We start from the raw sequence: 18217 nt of genomic DNA, 5'->3' as shown, positions 1-18217 counted from the left end.
ATATTATTTTTTTATTTAAATGTTTTATTTTATTATTAAGTAGTAAAAATTTAGTTTAATTAATCAAATTATTGACTTGTTTTAAAAGTCGTAATATATAAATTTTTAAACCATTTATTAATAAGATAAAATGTTATATTGCGTGTTTTATTAATAGTAAGTTGAGGTAATTTCGTGAAGAAATTAAAACGATAAAAATACTTTAGAGAGTAAAAATAATAAATAATTTCAGATCAATTTCAGTTAGGTCAGGTCAACTCGATTATTAACAGGTTAGATTAGAATTAAAATTTTTTAATACAATTCTAAATTAAATCATATTAAAGTTAAAAGCTTTTAATATAAAATTTGAATTGATATAATATGAATACGTATGGATGACATGAACTGCCCGTCTAAAAGTAAGTAAATAATCATTTAGCGTTCAAAAAATAGTTTCAAAATTAGGGGATTAAAATATATTTTTTAAGCAAAGTCAAACCAAAATAGTCATTCGATATGGTTGGTTGATTGATCAGAGAATAGAACACTGGTATTCAGATTTCTTACGAAGCACCTTGGCTTCCTTCTGCGCTTTCTCAAGATTCTCTCTAAGCTTACGAATTTCATCGTTGGACCTCATTTCAGCTTCTCGTTCCTTCTCTTCTGCCTTCATGCGGGCAACAATCTCCTCCTTCAATTGCTGCTCAAGCTTACTATTTGTATCCTTTAGCTTTGACTCATTCTATGTAAAAACATCCAACGAGGACCATTAAACCTCAGAATAACAACAATATTATCGACAAATGAAAAACATAAACTAAAAGGGCAAATGAACAGGGAAAGAAAACAGAATTCCCAATTTTGAAACCGTTGGAGGACCCCCGGAATCCTACAGCCATTGTTAATCATATTAGAATATCAGAGCTTGAGCAAAGCAACCCATAAAATTTCTGGAAATATAAATCATAAATTTACAATTATACTTTACCAGGGGACTACAGAGAACAAATACATGGCATCTCAAACAAATACATCCACAGTTTTCAGCATAAATTTTAATGACAACCATGATTTTCCCACCAAAAAAGATCTCATTTATATAGGCAATGCCTGTATCAGACTGACGTCAATAAAAAAAATTATGTTTCAACAAATTCTAAACTTTTGCACAAACAATTTGCCCTCCTTTTAAAAAAAAAAAATTGATTCAGACTCACTACAACCTCAAAGATATTTGTTATAATCCAATAAGAAGATTCTTGAAGCTAAAATTGCAATAATATCCTCAGAAGAAAATGTTTTAAGTCATTCCATTTAAATTTGTCTACTTTAGTTTTCATAAAGGTTGCTCATAACTTTTAATCATGCCCATATGATGAGAGACCATAATTCCTACCAATAAAATAGTAAATACAATAAAATGCTTGACAATAACGATTAGGCATACGATGCAATTCAATATGAGAAAACTACAGAAGGTACTATTACCACTTCTTAATTCATTGAAAGTCAAAAAGTAAAAGAATATCCAAAAAAAATTTAAGAATGTGCAAACATGGCTTTATAAAAGATTTTTGGTCAATCAAATGGTGCATATGAAGTTTAATCTTTCTAGGGGCTTCATTCGGAAAGGCCGCAATTGTAGCTTTACTTCGTTTGCAAGTATACAATTTAGGATATCAGAGCACAAATGCACATGCTAAAATTCAAACATGGAAAAGAGATCAACAAGATTACCATCTCAGCAATTTGATTGAGCTGGTCTTCATATGATCTTTCTAATTCATAATATCCTTTTAGGGAATTAACCTCCACTTGCTGATCATGAAGTCTCAAAGCCCCCTTCTGTTTGTCGAATGAAAACGTATCAGGACATATTTACTACAAACTGCAGGAGTAGAAAAAATTGTGAACAAACTCACCTTCGATTCAACAAATATATCATCTGTGTATGGTTGTCCACCGTTTTGAGCTATGACCCTGTTAACAAGGGAAAGAAGCTCTCCAACTTGCTTAGCTTTTTTGGTTTCATCTTTAGTCTTGTTATCAAAAAGCATTCGCCGATTTTTACACAAAGCAAGAATATCCTGAAACAATGTTAATTATAAATGTGAAAAAAAAGCATATATTAGCCCTATTTTTTAGAATTAGTGAACATTTAAAGAATCATAAAGCTTAAGGATGTTCAGAATAGAAAACATATGACAACCAAATAAAATAGTTTAAAAACAATATCAAATGTGCTCATAACTTTTTACAAGGTAAAGCATAATACTTTTAGATAAAGCTTTCATACTGCTTGTAGAGGCAAAGCCTTAATTTGTAGCCACAGGTTGACCTTTCCCTGAGCATCAACAAGCATGAGTATTTTTTGCAGTATTTATAACAACCAATTTTAATTCTATAAATGAGAATAAGAAAAATGAGCAAAAAATAAAGCCATTTTGTTGATTGCCAGGTAAGGGCTATAAAAAATTTTTACCTATCTGAGCAAATTATTTGTGCAATTGAAGAGCTTGGTTTAAAATATTTTTCAAGTTAAAAAAGATCTTAAGAAATCACCTAAAACTTGAAAACACGTTATAATAGGGCTTTCACTCCAAAAACCTCCCTATGATAGCTTTGAATGGGTAAACATATCAAAATTAAGTTTTAAAGTGGAGATTTAGCGAATTTATAAGAGATTACATGGAGCCTCTTATTAAAGATCCAATAACCGAAGACCCACACTAGAGCATTCACTTACACCAATAACTTTTAAGTGTATTGAACATGTTTTTATTGATCATTCAAACCTATATATAAATTGACAATAGACTATTCAATTACCCAGTTTTATGAAATCAAAACATAATTAATGTTAGCGTATATCAGAAATTTCTTACACATAGACCTTTATGAAATAAACAACATGCTAATAAATCAGACTTAAGTTCAAAAAGAAACCTTTACAGGATCAGGACAATCGTGACCCAAATATTCTTCTAATGTTTTCCCATCATATTCAAGTTCATCCCCACCGGTGAAGACCACAATCATGTAGTCTATAATTTTGCTTCCAAACAAAGTCTGTAAGCTGTGTAAGGCAGAAAGTTCTTCATGTGAAAAACGAGTTTTCACTGAGAAAACTACAATGACAGCATGGATACCATCCTTGGCCAGCTTAATACATTTGACAATTTCTTTCCCAATAAATTTAGATTCATCAGAAGAAACAAATAGTCCTGCAACGACTCACGACATTAGTTTATTAGATGAATTAATTTCAAATGCAAGATGAAAGTAGTAAATTGTACAATCAAATCCAGGTTAACATACCAGGAGTATCAATAACATTAATGATCTGGCCATCTTTCAGTTCACTTCTGTGCAACTCACATGTACTAGTAACACCAGATGAACTAGCCCCAAACTTAAAAGCCCTTCTTCCAAGAATGCTATTCCCGGTGGCACTTTTTCCATTGCCAGTACGCCCAACTAAAACCACAGTCCATTCTCCACTGGATAGGGAACGAAGCTCCCAATCACCATCTATTATACGATCTACTGCACTTCCACTCATTCTGTAAAGGATAAATTATTTCACCTGCAACTCAAAAACATCAAAACACTTCCGATCAATCTATAAACCAAGATTTTCTTCTAGCCGCAGTCCAACTTTCCACCAAAATTCACTATTCCAACTACCTTCCTATCTGTATCTTGATATACAAACTAAATATAAAACCCAAACTAGTATTCCACAACACGACTCATCCTCAACAATTACTTTGACCCTTTAAATCTAACCTTATCCGTCCATTGCATGCTTCATTAGTGATCAGTTTGTTTACAAAAGGTTGTAAAATAAAGGTATAAAAACAACATTAAAATACAGTCCTAGTTCGGGATCCTCACAAACCTAGAGTAAATACACAGTATCAATGCTGGGAAATTTTCCCGGTACAGTAAAACGATCATAAATCTATTTGAACAGCAAGAATAACAAAATTAGAATCACGATTACTCCAGATATTTAATTTCCGTGAATGAAACAAATCATTATTAAAGTACATACACGTTTGCTGTCAACAATTAATTGATATTAACGAGTCAACTCAACTGGAGAAGCATAACTCAAAAATATTACAGCCTGTCCAAAATCGAAATCAACATGAAATAGCAAAGCAAGTCATCGAAGATTAAATCATTTTAAAAAATAAATAAGTAAAATAAAATAAAATGATCTGCAAGATTACTTACTTGAGAAGAGGAACAGTGAGAGGGAGAGGAACTGGAAGAAGATGAAGAGTTTGTAAGAGAGAATCGGAAATTTAAGTCATAAATAGAAAAGGGCGGGACTCTTCGTTTTCCGTTTTTATTAAAAAATAGGGGAAAGGACTCTTCGTTTCCCACCCATTTTTTAGCCGTATCTCCATCGCATACCCACGCCTCATGAAAAATCCAAACACCCACCCAAAGTTTAATCTGTTTGCATCCACCCACATTTTTTCAGTTAGATTAAGGGGCAAATTAGTCATTTCATCATTAATATTAAATAATTAAAATTCTATCTCATTTCCCCCCCTTTAATTTGAAAAACTAACATTTGTCCCCTGAATTAAGTTTTAAAAAATTCACTTTTCCCCCCTGAAATGCAGCCACTTTTTCCGACGACGGCAGAGAAGATTTCATCCAGAGATCCACCACCTCTGGATGACGATGATCGTCGTCCAAGAAGGACGACCGTCATCCAGATCTGGATGACGAGCGTCTTCCAAATTTGGACGACACTTCATCGTCCAGAACTTTGGACGAAGAATCGTCGTCCAGAACTTTGGACGACGAAGCGTCATCCAGTCTAGACGACGAAGCGTCATCTAGATGGACGACGAAGTGTCGTCCAGTCTAGACGATGTTTCGTCGTCTAGAGAATGGACGACGCTCCGTCGTCCAGTGACGCTCAACGAGCGTCGTCCATTCTCTGGACGACGCTCGTCACTCTCCCTCCAGCCACATCGTCGCCGGTGGCCGGAGGGAAAGTGAAAAAAAAATTAGGGATTTGGGGGGGTGAAAGTTACTTTTCAAAGTTCAGGGATGGGGGTAAATTTTAATTTTTAAAATCGGAGGGGAAAAATGTGATAAAATTATATAACTGAAATATAAACAATAAAATGACGATTTTACCCCTCTATTTAACGAAAAATTTAACGGCGGTTTAGAGATGGGTGGGTGTTTTGGTTTTTCATCTGGCGTGGGTATGCGTTTGAGATTGGGCTAAATAATGGGTGGGAAATAGTCCTTTTCCCTAAAAAATATTTAAATATTTTATGGGATGTTCTATTTCAAATAATTTTTTCTAGATTGAGAAATTTCATAGATTCCCCTACAATTTAGCTAATGACAAGCATGTGGCACTTTTACAAATATCATAAAAATTACCCTCAAACCTTAACATCGTGTAAGTCTACTAGTTTAAAATTTAATATTTATACAAATTTACTAACTTATCCTTGCTTAGTTCAATAAAAGATGTCGGATTTAATGGCTAAAGCACTCTTAGACGTTTCCGCTTCTATAGTGATTAATAGAGTTAAAAGAAAAGCTTAAAGGGTTTAAAGTGTGTGCTAGTAAAATATAGAAAGTAAAAAATAATAAAATCTATAAGTCAAACAAAATTTTTAGAATTTTATTAATATTTTACATATAGTATAGCAAAAACAAAAAAAAAGTCAATGGATTATTTTTTACCCAAGTTTTAATTTAATCTCAAAAACATATTCATGGTAGTTCAAAATCTCAAACTCCAACCGATAGACTAACTTCTACTAGAATTTATGTTAAATATAAGGATAAAATTGTTATTTTACCATTAAACCTTAAAAATTTATATTACTTTTCCCCCTTGGTTTATAAAACTAATAGTTTCCTCATGATTAAACTTTAAAAAGTTGTATTTCCTTATTAAGGTTTCAAATTTTCAAATGATCTATTGAAATCTGGCCTCGGAGAAAAGAAATGTTGTCGCAGGAGCATCTTTTCACATTGGAAGCATTTGGGGCCAAAGATCTGTACTCAATCTATGGAGATCGACTGATGAATCATCAATCAACCTCTAGTTGACCAACAATTCATCCTTATCTCGGAGATGAGAGGGAGAAGATTGGCCAGCTCTATCGTCGGTGAAGCAATAAGGGAGAAAATGCAAACCCTAGAGAGAAATAGTCAATTTTCAAACTTTAGTGGGGCGAAATTATTTGTTTTTAAACCTAGAGAAGAAAATGTAATGAATTTATAGTTTTTCAAATGTTTTTGTTAAATAACAATTTTACTCTTATCAATAACAACAAAATATAACAAATAGATAGATATTTAAGTTTTTCAAAATTAACAATATAAGTTTTAGTTTGTACTAAACCTTGAGTGAGAATAAGTCATTTGGCCATTAATATTTTACATATCGGGTAGTAAAAAAAATTTCAAACCAGACAGTCAATTGATTCCCAAAGATCACTGTCTCTGTATCATTATTGATAGCATATTTTATTATTAATATTAATTTGTTTCATTTGTGAAATAATAAACTATTTTGATAATTTTTTATCAAATATGATGTGAAAAATAATACATCTAGCTTAAGTATAAAAAGATTAATAAAAAATTTTACTTTTATTATAATTTTATCCTTATTTATTAATTTTTTTGACAAAAATACTTTCACAAGTTATATAAATAATATTTTAATAAAAAATATATTGATATTAAGATAACAATTTTAAAATATATTTTAATTAATTAATTTCATAATGTGATAATATGAAATAATTCTAATATATTATTAATAAAATAAAATTTTTTTTAGAAAATACATCAAACAAATATATAATATAAAACATGTCAATTTAACAATATACATTACCAATATAATATTTCAAGGGTATTTAAGTAAAATAATATTTTAATATTATTTTATTATTGTTAATAAAAAATAATAATTATTTATATATATTAAATTTTACCAAACATAGTAATAATGTAATTTCAATAATCTTTCAAGCAATTTATTTTTGTGGTAATTTTTTATTTTTTGTAATAAAATATTATTTAAACCAAATATACATTTATAATAATATTTAAATAAAATGACATTAATATTTAAAATAAAATTACATATAGTAGATTATCAGATCCTTACCCATCAAAAGTCAACTTTGAAGTTAACACTGATGTCATTTACTTAGATTATTATCTATAGCAAGACAAAAAAGTCTAAAAAATTATATTATTGTTATTTGTGTGATTATTATTTCGAGTAAAATATGTATGAAATTACCAAAATACCCAATAAATTCCATAACCCTTATAACAATAAATTCAACACTGATGTTTACAGGTCCTAAACAAGTTTTGATCTAATCTAACCAATTATATGAAGACATCAACTCTGTGTGTATGTGTGTGTGTGTATATATATATATATATATATATATATATATATATATATATATATATATATATATATATATATATAATTAAATAGATTTGTGGTCTAGTGGTATAATCCATTCATTTGTGATTGTTAGGACTCCATTAATCAAATCAAAATGTTGAATAAAAATATAGCTAAATAAAATTGTGACATGGTGGTGCAATGCACTATGGACTATGACAAATTACAAAAGGAATTGAAAAATCATATTGATATAAAAGAAGTCCACTGACAAATCCTAAATCAGGCCCATTGAATTTCGATCGGATTGATTGAATTGATCAATTCGATTCAAGTTATGACTAAACATATATTTATTTTAATGTAAAGTATGAATATATTAATATTGATCAATATTATATTACAATTATAGGAGAAAATCAATCATTTTATATTCCAAATTAATGATTTTTATTTTTATTTTAAAAGCATTACAAATTAAAGTTAAACAGACCAATATTACGCCTTTACAATTTGAGAGTTCTTTTAAATTTCCTTTTCTTGTTATTATTATTATTTAGAGAAAACCATTTTCTATGTAGTCTTCTTTCATGGGCTTTGTTGCCACGAAAGAAGCTTGAAAACCCAATTTGTTAGGATATTTCTCAATAAGTAAATTAAATTTTCCCACCCTAGCTTTGGTAGAGAAACCATTTCCACCTTAGATTGCATAAATAATATTTTTTTCACCCAAATCAAACTTTATTTAAAAAAAAAAAAGACTAGTGGTGTAAGAGAAAATAATAATTTTACCATTTATTCATTTTTAAAAAGTAAAAAATTATTCTATTACAAATAAGACTCAAACGATTCAAATATGATAATTTAACATTTAAAAAGTTTGAAACCTTATAAATCAATCCTAAAAACTTTTCAAAACCTCAATCATGATGCCGCTCCTTAACAAAATATCATATTCACCCTCCTACATTTTGAAAATAAATTATAACCTTAATAATTTGTAATATAACATTTATGCTCTTAATTTGTGGAATTATGTTCAGTTTTTTTAGGGTGTAACTAAAATTTTTTTAAAATGTCGAGGGGTAGACTAAAATTTTATAATTTCAAAAACACCCCAAACTTATTTTAAATTTCAAAAAACCTAAAATAATTAACAACCCTAAAATTTTCAAAATTTATAGTTTGCCATCAATATATGATTATACTTATTATTGCCACCAAAAATTTGTAATATGATATTTATGCACTTAATTTGTTGGTTTTTATGTAATTCATATATAAAAAGGATGATTTTTAGTTTTTATTTATTTGGGTTATATGATAATTTTAAAAAATTAAAATAGGAATAAAATGGTAATTTATGCCAACTAAGGTGGAAAGTGTTTTAAAGCCAAACATTATGTGGGAAATGTAGTTCACTCTTGTCAATAATTGGAAGCCATTAAAAATTATATTCATAAAAATATAGCTATCTAATTAAATTATAAACTTTAATTTTTAAGGGAAAAAAATGTTATCTCTCATAATTTGATGCAATCAAGGTGCCAAGCAAGTCAAATGATCCTTTGCTTTATGAAGGTCCAATGACAAGAGCAAGGGTGAAGAGATTCAAACAAGCTTTGAATTCATTTGTTCTTCATATCATGAGCAAACATGTGGATTCAAACCGTTCTAGTCCTTTGGAGATGCATTTTGAAGATTACAAGATAGTCAGCTTAATTTCCTATTTTAAAGCTACTTAGTTTGTTTGTTCCTTTTTTTTGGAGTTAATGAAGAATATTCAAGAAGATCCTAGAAGATTTCAAGAAAGATTTTTGGAGAATAAAGAATATTCAAGAAGATCCTAAAAGATTTCAAGAAAGATTCTTAAAGATTCAAGAATTGACTCATTCAAACTTCTTCCTTAGTTGGCCGAAAATATGGGAGTCCTTATTTAGTTAGGATTTATTTTAGTTGTTTTTCCTTAAATTCTGCCTACCTTATAGGGTTAGGAGAATATTTCTTTTTTTGTGTTCTCTAATTAGTAGTTAATTGGTAGCTAAATAATCTATATTTGCCAAATTCAATTAGAAGTGTTTTAGGAAGTTCCACCAAGCTTTAGTTGCCTTATACTTGTTGGAAAAAGTTTTGTTTCTCTATAAATAAGTGTATTCGGTAGCCCTAGAGAAGAAATTATTGGTTTTGTTATCCAAATTTAAAATTTAATCGAAGGGCAGGAATTTTTTTCTTTACTTTTTCTTTGAAAACTCTACAAGTTCTTGTATTGTTTTCTAATTCTATCTTGGCATATCAATTGCAAAGCTTATTCTTAATCTTTAAAATTGTGTGGCATACATCTTTTAGTAACTAAGGTTCTTGTTTCTTTATAAACAAAGAGTCTTACTTCCATCAGTTACTTTTACCGTTACTTTGAATGATCTTGGGCAACGAATCAAAATTGGATATTGGGTTCTATTTTTGATATAGGTAGGGTTTGTATCAGTTTGGTATTAGAGCCAAACTTCAAGGTTTGGTATATCTATCCTTGTGTTGTCAATTGTTTTCTCTTCTTCTTAATTTTCTTTAAGTGTCAAATTTCTGTGTTTGTTGTTCAAAGGGTTTGAAGTCATCAAAATCAACCCTTAGTATTTATCTTCCTTGTGTCCGCATCTATTATAAAGAAAAGAAAGACAAAAAAAAAAAAAAAATTGTGCATGAATACAATTGGGACAACCCCCAAAGTTCCTAACTTGATTCGAATCTTGTGATTATGATTTGAATTCTTGTTTCCGTATTCTCATAAATATATATATGTGTGTGTGTATGTGTGTGTTTAAATTCTATTTGGTGGAATTGTTCAAAGTTCTTGAGTTGGTTCTTTAGCAGTTATTCTCTATTGCTAACATTTTTTTTTTGTTTCTTACAACCTTAAATTGGGTTTTCATTGTTCTTAAGTCAAGTTTTGTTCACTTGCTTAATTTCTTATTTTCTTGGAATGGTGTGTTGCTTTGAATTTTAAAAGGTTCAATTTAAGTTTGTGTTGATATTGGTGAGTGGTTGGAAATAATATATAGAGAGCTATGTTAGTTCTATAAGAACCAAGTTTAAGGAAATTGACAGGTAAAAGGCGAGTAGTGAGCTCATTAGAGGGGAAAAGCCTAAAATCAAGTGAAACACAAGTGTGAATGCCATTAATTGAGAGTTAAACACGCGAGGGAGTGTTTTGTGAGGTTCTTTCTATTTCCATTCTAACTTTGATTTGTAGGTTTTGAATCATGTCTCAAGAAGGGGAAGGAGCATCCGATTTGAAACTTTTCATGAAGTCCATGCAACAAATGATGGAAAGGATGAAACTAGACATGACACCCAAAATTGGAGATGTATTGGACCGAATTGACAAGTTGGAGTCAAGCCATCATGGGGAGCAAAGTATAAACATTTTTAGAACCTGTAGGAGACATGAACAAGACGATGATGATCAGACATCCAATTCAAGAAGGAATGGGCGTACCAAGGTAGATGGTAACTTGGGAAGCATAAAGATGAAAATTCCAAGCTTCCAAGGCAACAGTGACGCCGAGGCATACGTGGAGTGGGAGAAAAAGGTGGAATTCATCTTTGAAAGTCATAACTACTTTGAAGAAAAGAAAGTGAAGTTAGCTACCATAAAGTTCATTGATTATGCACTTGTTTGGTGGGACCGAGTGGTGACTAGTAGAAGGAGGAACCATGAACAACCAATTGAAACTTGGGATGAGATAAAGACCATCATGTGCAAGTGTTTTGTTCCATCACACTACTATAGAGAATTATACAAAAAACTCCAAAATCTTGTACAAGGCACTAAGAGTGTTGAAGGATATTATCAAGCAATAGAGGTTGCCATGATTAGAGCAAATATTGAAGAGGACTGTGAGGCAACAATGGCAAGGTTTTTGCATGGATTGAATAGAAACATAGTCGACTTAGTGGAATTACATCACTATGTCAACATGAAAGATATGTTGCATATGACCATCAAGATTGAAGGGCAATTGAAGTCTAAAGGTACAAAGAGCAATTCATTTGTTTTTAGCACATCATGGAAGTCGAATTGAAAGGGTAGAGAAAAGACCTTCAACAAGCCAAAGTTTGAAAACAATAAAGGTGCAAAGGAAGGGGGGAATGCCAAGGGTAAGGAAAAGAATGAAAATCAAACCAAGAAAGCACAAGAAGTACAATGCTTTAAGTGTTTGGGTTATGGACATATCTCCTAAAATTGTCCAAACAAGCGTACTATGACCATAAGATGTGGCAAAGTGGTTAGTAAAAGTAAGGATGATAATGACTTGGAGATGCCCGAGCTTGAGGATACAAGTGAAGATGAAACTTTGCAAAGTCCTACGCATAGAGAATTACTAGTTGCAAGGTGAGTCATGAATTTGCAAGCCAAGATAGAGGATGAGGTACAACGTGAGAACATCTTCCACACTAGATGTAAAGTGCAAGATAAGGTATGCTGTTTGATTATTGATAGGGGTAGTTGCACTAATGTAGCTAGTACCATGTTAGTTGAAAAATTACATTTACCTACTTTAAAACATCCTAGACCATACATGTTACAATGGTTGAATGATTATGGAGAGGTGAAGGTAAATAAACAAATAAGGGTGGCATTTTCTATAGGTAAGTATGAAGATGAAGTGTTATGTGATATAGTGCCTATGCAAGCAAGTCACATTCTTTTGACGCAACCTTGGCAATATGATAAGAAGGTTCTCCATAATAGGTTTTCTAATAGATACTCTTTTGTAATTAACAATATCCCTATAACCCTTAAACTTTTAACCCCCAAGGAAGTGTATGAGGACCAAAAAGTCCTTAGACAAAGAATTGAAAAGTTTGAAAGGGAAAAAACAATAAAAAGAGAAAGAAAAAGTATGCATGAAAAAGACAAGGTGCACAAGAAAAAGGGGAGCTATGACAAAAGCAATAAAAGGTGTGAGTCAAGAGTGGAAAAAAGAGAGTCTAATGAGAGGATGCACAATGAAAAAAAGAGTGAAACACATGCAAAAGGAGAGTTGAGTGTAACAAAAGTGGAAAAACAAGAGAGAAAAACAAGTTTTTATGCAAAAGGAAAAGATGTGAGGAAAGCTTTGCCTTTAAAGCAATATATTCTTATGCTTGCTTATAAAGAATCTTGTTTTAGCACTAATGACCTCGACCCTTCTTTGCCTAGTTCTTTCGTTTCTTTTTCGCAAAAATTTCAAGATGTGTTTCCCGAAGAAATCTTTAGTGGTTTACTGCCAATTAGGCTCTATAATTCCAAACAAATCCGTATATAGGTGTAACCCCGAGGAAGCCAAAGAGTTACAAAGGCAAGTTAAAGAACTATTGGGCAAAGGTTACATTAGAGAAAACATGAGCTCGTGTGCCATACCTATTCTACTTGTACCCAAAAAGGATGACACTTGGCAAATGTGTGTTGATTGTCATGCCATCAACAAGATAACGGTACAGTATTGTCATCCTATTCCTAGGTTAGATGATATGCTTGATGAGTTGCATGGGGCTATTATATTCTCTAAAATTGATTTGAAAAGTGGTTATCATCAAATTCACATGAAAGAGGGAGATAAGTGAAAAACTACATTTAAGACAAAATATGGTTTGTATGAGTGGCTAGTCATGCCATTTGGTTTAACTAATGCACCAAGAAAAAATGGAAGCTATGAGAAAAGCAATAAAAGGTGTGAGTCAAGAGTGGAAAAAAGAGAGTCTAATGAGAGGATGCGTAATGAAAAAAAGAGTGAAACGTATGCAAAAGGAGAGTTAAGTGTAACAAGAGTGGAAAAACAAGAGAGAAAAACAAGTTTTTATGCAAAAGGAAAAGATGTGAGGAAACCTTTGCTTTTAAAGCAATATATTCTTATGTTTGCTTATAAAGAATCTTGTTTTAGCACTAATGACCTTGACCCTTATTTGCCTAGTTCTTTTGTTTCTCTTTTGCAAGAATTTCAAGATGTGTTTCCCAAAGAAATCCCTAGTGGTTTACCACCAATTAGAGGGATTGAAAATCAACTTGATCTCATACCCAGCTCTACAATTCCAAACAAACCTGTATATAGGTGTAACCCTGAGGAAGCCAAAGAGTTAAAAAGGCAAGTTGAAGAACTTTTGGGCAAAGGTTACATTAGAGAAAGCATGAGCTCGTGTGCCATACCCATTCTACTTATACCAAAAAAGGATGACACTTGGCGAATGTGTGTTAATTGTCATACCGTCAATAAGATAACGGTAAAGTATTGTCATCCTATTCCTAAGTTAGATGATATGCTTGATGAGTTGCATGGGGCTATTATATTCTCTAAAATTGATTTAAAAAGTGGTTATCATCAAATTCGTATGAAAGAGGGAGATAAGTGAAAAACTACATTTAAGACAAAATATGGTTTGTATGAGTGGTTAGACATGCCATTTGGTTTAACTAATGCACCAAGAAAAAGGAGAGCTATAAGAAAAGCAATAAAAGGTATGAGTCAATAGTGGAAAAAGGAGAGTCTAATGAGAGGATGCACAATGAAAAAAAGAGTGAAACGTATGCAAAAGGAGAGTTGAGTGTAACAAGAGTGGAAAAACAAGAGAGAAGAACAAGTTTTTATGCAAAAGGAAAAGATGTGAGGAAACCTTTGCTTTTAAAGCAATCTATTATTATGCTTGTTTATAAAGAATCTTGTTTGAGCACTAATGACCTTGACCCTTCTTTGCCTAGTTCTTTTGTTTCTCTTTTGCAAGAATTTCAAGATATGTTTCCCAAAGAAATCCTTAGTGGTTTACTGCCAATTAGGGGGATTGAACATCAAATTGATCTCATACTCAGCTTTACAATTCCAAACAGACCCGTATATAGGTGTAACCCCGAGGAAGCCAAAAAGTTACAAAGGCAAGTTGAAGAACTTTTAGGCAAAGGTTACATTAGAGAAAGCATGAGCTCGTGTGCCGTACCCATTCTACCTGTACCTAAAAAGGATGGTACTTAACGAGTGTGTGTTGATTGTCGTGCTATCAACAAGATAACGGTAAAGTATTGTCATCTTTTTGCTAGGTTAGATGATATGCTTGATAAGTTGCATGGGGCTATTATATTCTCTAAAATTGATTTGAAAAGTGGTTATCATCAAATTTGCATGAAAGAAGGAGATGAGTGGAAAACTGCATTTAAGACAAAATATGGTTTGTATGAGTGATTAGTCATGTCATTTGGTTTAACTAATGCACAAAGCACATTTATGAGATTAATGAACCATGTTTTGCATTCTTTTATTGGAAAGTTTGTGGTTGTCTATTTTGATGATATACTCATTTATAGCTAATCTTTTGAAGAGCATATTGAGCATGTGTGCATGGTTTTGGAAGTATTGCGTAAAGAGTGTTTGCTTGCTAACCTCAAAAAGTGTAATTTTTGCACAAATAAGTTTGTTTTCTTAAGCTTTGTTGTTAGTGCAAAAGGAATTAAAGTAGATGAAGAAAAGGTCAAGGCAATCAAGGAGTGGCCTACGTCTAAGAGTGTTAGTGATGTTTGAAGTTTTCATGGCCTTGCTAGCTTTTATAGGCAATTTGTAAAGGACTTTAGTACCATTGCCGCACCATTGACCGAGGTGGTCAAGAAGAGTATTGGTTTTAAATAGAGAGATGCACAAGAATAAACATTTAATATGCTCAAGGATAAGTTAATTTCTGCTCTTTTACTTGCTCTTTCTAATTTCTCTAAAACTTTTGAGATTGAATGTGACGCTTAAGGTTTGAGAATTGAAGTCGTTTTAATGCAAGATGGGCGACCAATTGCTTATTTTAGTGAAAAGTTGAATGGTGCAAGCTTGAAGTATCCAGCTTATGACAAGGAGATATACGCTTTAGTTCGAGCTTTGGAAACTTGGCAACATTATTTATGGCCTAAAGAGTTCGTGATACACACCGATCATGAATCTTTGAAGCATTTGAAAGGACAAAACAAGCTTATCAAGCGACATGCCAAGTGGGGTGAATTCATTGAGTCATTTCCTTATGTCATCAAATATAAGCAAGGTAAAGAAAATATAGTAGCTGACGCACTTTCACGAAGGTATGTTCTACTTGCTACTTTAGATGCCAAATTGCTAGGATTTAAATACATCAAAGAGTTGTATGCGAATGATAGTGATTTTAGTAGTGTTTATCATGCATGTGAGAAAGTTGCTTTTGAAAAGTTTTATAGGCATGATGGGTACTTGTTTAAGGACAATAGGTTGTGTGTGCCTAATTGTTCCATGTATGAGTTCCTTGTACGTGAAGCACATGAGGGTGGCTTGATGGGTCACTTTGGTGTAACTAAGACTTTGGATGTTTTACATCATCACTTTTATTGGCCTAACATGAAAAAGGATGTTGCAAGAATTTGTGATAAGTGTATTGTGTGTAGACAAGCTAAGTTTAAGTTAAAACCACATGGTTTGTCTATGCTTATACCCATACCTAGTTCGCCTTGGATTGATATTTCCATGGATTTTGTGCTTGGTTTACCTAGGACTAGGCGTGGGCATGATTCAATATTTGTTGTTGTGGATAGGTTTTCTAAGATGACTCACTTCATAGAATGTAATAAAACTGGTGATGCGCAACATATTGCCAACTTGTTCTTTAAAGAAATTATGTGTTTAAGTGGTATGCCTAACACAATTGTGAGTGATAGAGATGCTAAGTTTTTAAACTACTTTTGGAAAACTTTGTGGGGTAAATTAGGTACTAAACTTTTGTTTTCTACCACCTATCATCCATAAACTGATGGACAAACTGAAGTAGTTAATAGAACTTTGTCTCAATTACTTAGAACTATGGTTAGAAGCAATTTGAAGTCTTGGGAAGATTGCTTGCCAAATATTGAGTTTGCTTATAATCATAGTGTACATTCTTCTACTAATTTATGTCCTTTTGAAATTGTTTATGGGTTTATTCCATTAAGTCCTCTAGATTTAATTCCTTTACCTATGAGTGAACAAGTGAATCTAGATGGCAAAAAGAAGGCGGAATTTGTGAAGGCAATGCATGAAAAAGTGCGAGCCAATCTTGAATGCAAGAATGAGACATATGCAAGGCAAGCTAACAAAGGGCGTGTGCGTGTTGTATTTGAACCTAGTGATTGGGTTTGGGTGCATTTGCACAAAGAACATTTTCCAACTCAAAGGTGTTCTAAGTTATTGCCTCGTGGAGATAGACCTTTCCAAGTGTTGGAACACATTAATGACAATGCCTACAAGATTGATTTGCGTGGTAAGTATGGTGTTAGTACTACATTTAATGTTGCTGATTTGTCTCCTTTTGATTTTGATGAAGGTATTAATTTGAAGATGAATCATCTAGAGGAAGGGGGGAATGATGCAATCAAGGTGCCAAACAAGTCAAATGATCCTTTGCTTTATGAAGGTCCAATGACAAGAGCAAGGGTGAAAAGGTTCAAACAAGCTTTGAATTCATTTGTTCTTCATATCATGAGCAAGCATGTGGATTCAAACCATTCTAGTCCTTCGGAGATGCATTTTGAAGATTACAACCTAGTTAGCTTAATTTCCTATTTTAAAGCTACTTTGTTTGTTCATTTTTTTTTTGGAGTTATTGAAGAATATTTAAGAAGATCCTAGAAGATTTCAAGAAAGATTTTTGGAGAATGAAGAATATTCAAGAAGATCTTAGAAGATTTCAAGAAAGATTTTTGAAGAATAAAGAATATTCAAAAAGATCCTAGAAGATTTCAAGAAAGATTCCTAAAGATTCAAGAATTGACTCATTCAAACTTCTTCCTTAGTTGACCGAAAATATGAGAGTCCTTATTTAGTTAGGATTTGTTTTAGTTGTCTTTTCTTAAATTCTGCCTACCTTATAGGGTTAGGAGAATATTTATTTTTTTGTGTTGCCTAATTAGTAGTTAATTGGTAGCTAAATAATCTATATTTGTCAAATTCAATTAGGAGTGTTTTAGGAAGTTATTTTGTTTCCTTTTCACCAAACTTTAGTTGCCTTATACTTGTTGGAAAGAGTTTTTGTTTCTCTATAAATAAGTGTATTCGGCAGCCCCAGAGAAGAAATTATTGGTCTTGTTATCCAAATTTAAAATTTAATCAAAGGAGAGGAATTTTTTTCTTTACTTTGTTCTTTGAAAACTCTACAAGTTCTTGTATTGTTTTCTAATTATATCTTGTCATATCAATTACAAAGCTTATTCTTAATCTTTAAAATTGTGTGACATACATATTTTAATATCTAAGATTATTGATTCTTTATAAATAAAAGGTCTTACTTCCATAAATTACTTTTACCATTACTTTAAACGATCTTGGGCAATGAATCAAAATTGGATATTGAGTTCTACTTTTGATATAGGTGGGGTTCGTATTAGAATTAGTAAAAATTGCAGATTATACTTGGCATTAAAGTTTAATAGAAATTAGTTTTGGCAGTCCGTATCATATTTTATATTTTCAAGTCCGTAAAAAACAATACAATTTTTTTCGCCTTTTGATATTGCGGCTGAACATTAATAAAACAAAATTTTGTTATTTTGTAAAATTCATGCTAGTTTTCTCGTCCAATGCTGCAAGAGTGATCCTCTTTACAAAAGCACTTCCTCTAAACAAGTGATTTCCTGATCACTGATCGCTGTCTTTAACATGGATTAGATCTTATTATAGGTGTAAGTCAGAGAGACTAACACCACATAAGCTGCAGCTCAAACCATTCTAGTTCAACTTTTGAGATTGAGGATGATTAAAGCTTCTATTGGTAATTTATAAACGTATAATTTATTGCTCATGC

The 18217-nt window shown here is 31.8% G+C and overlaps 1 protein-coding gene and 1 pseudogene across 1 annotated transcript; one reads left to right on the top strand and one right to left on the bottom strand.

Moving 5' to 3' along the window:
- Positions 1-427: 427 nt before the first annotated feature.
- Positions 428-3549, bottom strand: LOC123229986 (immune-associated nucleotide-binding protein 9-like). The gene is made up of 5 exons (XM_044656065.1): positions 3301-3549; positions 2929-3206; positions 1905-2069; positions 1720-1827; positions 428-724 (listed from the first exon to the last, which is right to left on the bottom strand). Exons 1-5 carry the CDS (start codon positions 3542-3544, stop codon positions 515-517), a joined length of 1005 nt encoding a protein of 334 aa, XP_044512000.1. The 5' UTR covers positions 3545-3549; the 3' UTR covers positions 428-514.
- Positions 3550-10668: 7119 nt separating this feature from the next.
- On the top strand, positions 10669-17801 carry LOC123228761 (annotated as a pseudogene).
- The last annotated feature ends 416 nt before the right edge of the window (positions 17802-18217 follow it).

This window comes from Mangifera indica, chromosome 11, assembly GCF_011075055.1.
Source record: "Mangifera indica cultivar Alphonso chromosome 11, CATAS_Mindica_2.1, whole genome shotgun sequence".
Taxonomy (NCBI): domain Eukaryota; kingdom Viridiplantae; phylum Streptophyta; class Magnoliopsida; order Sapindales; family Anacardiaceae; genus Mangifera; species Mangifera indica.
This window is presented reverse-complemented; position numbering and strand designations above follow the sequence as displayed.